At 32.2% G+C, this 3,251-nt stretch overlaps 1 protein-coding gene across 1 annotated transcript in view; it reads right to left on the bottom strand.

The window, feature by feature from the left end:
- The window catches only part of LOC108768235 (putative ferric-chelate reductase 1 homolog), a 40,215-nt gene extending 37,352 nt beyond the window's left edge, over window positions 1–2,863 (bottom strand). The window contains exon 1 of the mRNA XM_018518598.1: window positions 2,436–2,863. Within this exon, the coding sequence (XP_018374100.1) occupies window positions 2,436–2,445 (10 nt within the window). The 5' untranslated portion in view covers window positions 2,446–2,863. The remainder of the gene's footprint in view (window positions 1–2,435) is intronic.
- Between the last annotated feature and the right edge of the window lie 388 nt (window positions 2,864–3,251).

Here is a 3,251-nt window from a genome sequence, read left to right as displayed (position 1 = left end):
GAAGGGCTATAACTTCTTTACCATTCATTTTAGAACTTTCATCCATATAGAACAATCGATAGAACTCTTTGGAGGGCAAACAGAACTCTCAAGAAAATAATGGATTTCGAAAAAAAAAATTTTTCAAAAAAATTAATTTTTTTGTTTTCGATCTCAGCTGTTTCATTATTAAGGATTATCGTTAGAACTATTTGGGGGGCTGCCAGAATTCATTACAGGATGCCGAGAATCTAAAAAAAAGTTTTTTTTTCAATAATTAATTTTTTTTGAAATTTTTTTTTGGAAATCCATTATTTTTTTGAGAGTTCTGTTTGTCCCCCAAAGAGTTCTATCGATTGTTCTATATGGATGAAAGTTCTAAAATGAATGGTAAAGAAGTTATAACCCTTCAAAGTTTCGAAATCGTGAAGGTGGCCCCCCCGATATTTCAAATGGTGTTTTCACCTCTTTAATCGACGGAACTATTTCTAAAATTGATAGGGAACTCTAGAACTCTTGGGGGGGCAACCAGAACTCTACTTATTTTTTCAATTTTTGAAAAAAGTGGGGCCAGCTTCACAGAGGTAGCTTTAAAATTAATATTCGTGCATTTATGAGTAATTATGCGTGTTTTAACAATAAATCGATGGTTTTCAATATACCATGTCTTAACTATGAAGAAATATTTATTAGGACCCAATACAAAAAATTTTTACATTTACAGCAAAGTATATATATTAACTATCAATATACAGTTTTCTCCGTGCACTTTCATACTTTTATTTTATGACTAGTTTAAATGTATTTTTATTAAAAAGAAATTATATTGAGAATTATATACTTTAGCTGATAACTTATTTATTTGTTTAAGAAGAACTACTTTTTCAAATTAATTTATCTAAAATTTAAAAAACTGAAAATTAATTATATTGTTGAAAAAATTGTATGTATAACAGAGAACAAGGGGATAAATAGTGATACAACAATTCTATAAATTTTATAATTAGAAAATTAATCTCTACGTAGCGGGAAAAATTTGAATCACTGTCGAAAAGATTTGAATCATTGTCAAGTTTATTCTCGACTTCTAAAATAGACAGGAAGCAGTTGAATTTTTTATGAACATCTCGTGCAAACTCTTCACAACGTCATTTTGTAAATTTTAAAATAAATCCATGTTTATTTTTATGCACAAATTATCTTCCTAATTGTATTTCACGTTACACCTTATATGCAATTTAATTTTCTCAGCAAAAGGTTATCGCAAAAATACTTTTGCCTAAAAATAGAATAATTTTTATTGATGTAATCGATATACATTTATGTTAATATCATTTTTAATGGCTACAGATATAGCTAAGAAAATGTCTCAGTTCGACATTAGTTAGCTATTATTGGTTAGCACTAGACAATTATTTTTAAAGGAACAATTATATTTTAAAGGAATTTTTATATTTAGATATAAGAACGTAAAAACCTAAAAGACTCGTGACATAAAATTTATCCTACTACATTTAACATTTCATTATTAAAATATGATTTCCTAATCGTCTATAAGACACTAATCTGGTAAAATTATATCGTCTTTTTAGTTTTCTTTTTTTTATTTAATGTATATGGAAAAGCAGAGAAGAATTTTGATTTTAATCTTAAGATTTTTTGAGCGAACTAGTAATCATAAAACAAAAATTTTTCAGCAAAAAGGTCATTCATTTACTGTTTTTATTAACTTAGATAATATATTGCTTCACGGATTGCTACTCAATTTTGATGAATAGAGAATGGCGAGCAAGTAAGGTAAGAAAATCGATAATTTCAAAGCTCTTATTTGGTTCATTATTAAACGAAACATATAATTATTTATCAATTTTTTAAATATTACAAAACAGGTCATTATCGATAACTAATATTCTTTTGAAAAAGTACCCCGACAACATAACTTATTAAACAGCCGGGTCACATACTTGCTTCTTCGATTCCGAACTGTCATTTACCCAGGAAACCAAACACTGAAACTCGCATTCACAATAGAGTAATTTGGACAGGTTAAAGAAATTTTGAAATTGTATAAAAGTTTGTGAGATTACATAGAGTATTCAATCAAATATACAAAATATAGTCTTGTACTTTGTTATTGTAAATATACAATAATATATATTTTATATGTTTAATTGAATACACTATCCTTCAATTTTTTACATAATTCATAATTTCTGCTATCCTATTCAAATTGTCCCGCTTTACTCTATCTGTTTGCTCGCAGCAACTTTTAAAAATTAAGTAGCAGTTTCACAGGTCCTAACATTATATTAAAATTAAAAAAGTTATTTCTTTGTATATATGAAAATCTTATAATTTTAATAATTCTCTTTTTTACGATGTTGCTCATGGTACCGAAATTGATGCCACCTACTGAAATTCAAACTCGCGTGTGCGACTGCTGCGCAAACACTCACCGGTCCTCATTTCCGTCGCGGATGCAGATCCTTTAGCAGACAGCGTTTATCACGATGTAACGCGCGCCAAACGAATTCGTAGGAGGTCACGTGTACTTGTACCGGCGATCCGATAACACACGCGCACTAATTCCCGGTCCACGTCCACGTTGAGACGGCGTCCATCGATTGTGTTCCGCTCGATCCTTTGACGCTATTGCGGACGCGTCTTTCCGGTCGAATGGATCCCGATTGTCCTGTATTCTTTGCGATCGGGAGAGAGGCTCCAAAAAATGCGCACCTCTCACTGTTTTTTAACTGCACGAGAAGAATTTAGGCAAAGACTAGCGACGCGATGACTTAATCGTTCGCCGGACGTAGATCTCGCGAGGCACTTGTTGATCTCTTGGCGGCATACTTCTGTCGACAGCGTCGAGAACCACACCTTGCGAGAGACTGTACGAGAAATACGGGCCGAGTTGAAAGGCCCTCGGCCGTGAGACCAGCTCAGGTCCGTAGTTATTTGCTGGTAGTTCGCACATTGGCCATCCGCGTTACTCGACGAGCACGTAAATACTACATAAGTATAATGACCGGTTCCACTAACGTAAATGAAACTCCCAAGTAAAACAACAGATCTCAGTAACGTTTGATGTCTGTTTCTATCAACGTAGTTTAATTTTAATCTTGGTCTAATTAACTCTTCATCTTTTTCTAGTTCTAAGAAAAGATGAAGTGTGCAAGTTAAATTGAGATTAAAATCAATCTATAGAAACGACCGTACGTTAAAACGAATTGCGACTGATCATTTTGACTTTAATCATTTTGGACCCATTT

Source organism: Trachymyrmex cornetzi, unplaced genomic scaffold, assembly GCF_001594075.2.
Source record: "Trachymyrmex cornetzi isolate Tcor2-1 unplaced genomic scaffold, Tcor1.1 scaffold77, whole genome shotgun sequence".
Taxonomy (NCBI): Eukaryota; Metazoa; Arthropoda; class Insecta; order Hymenoptera; family Formicidae; genus Trachymyrmex; species Trachymyrmex cornetzi.
The sequence above is the reverse complement of the archived record's forward strand: the minus strand, read 5'-3'. Positions and strand labels throughout refer to the sequence as shown.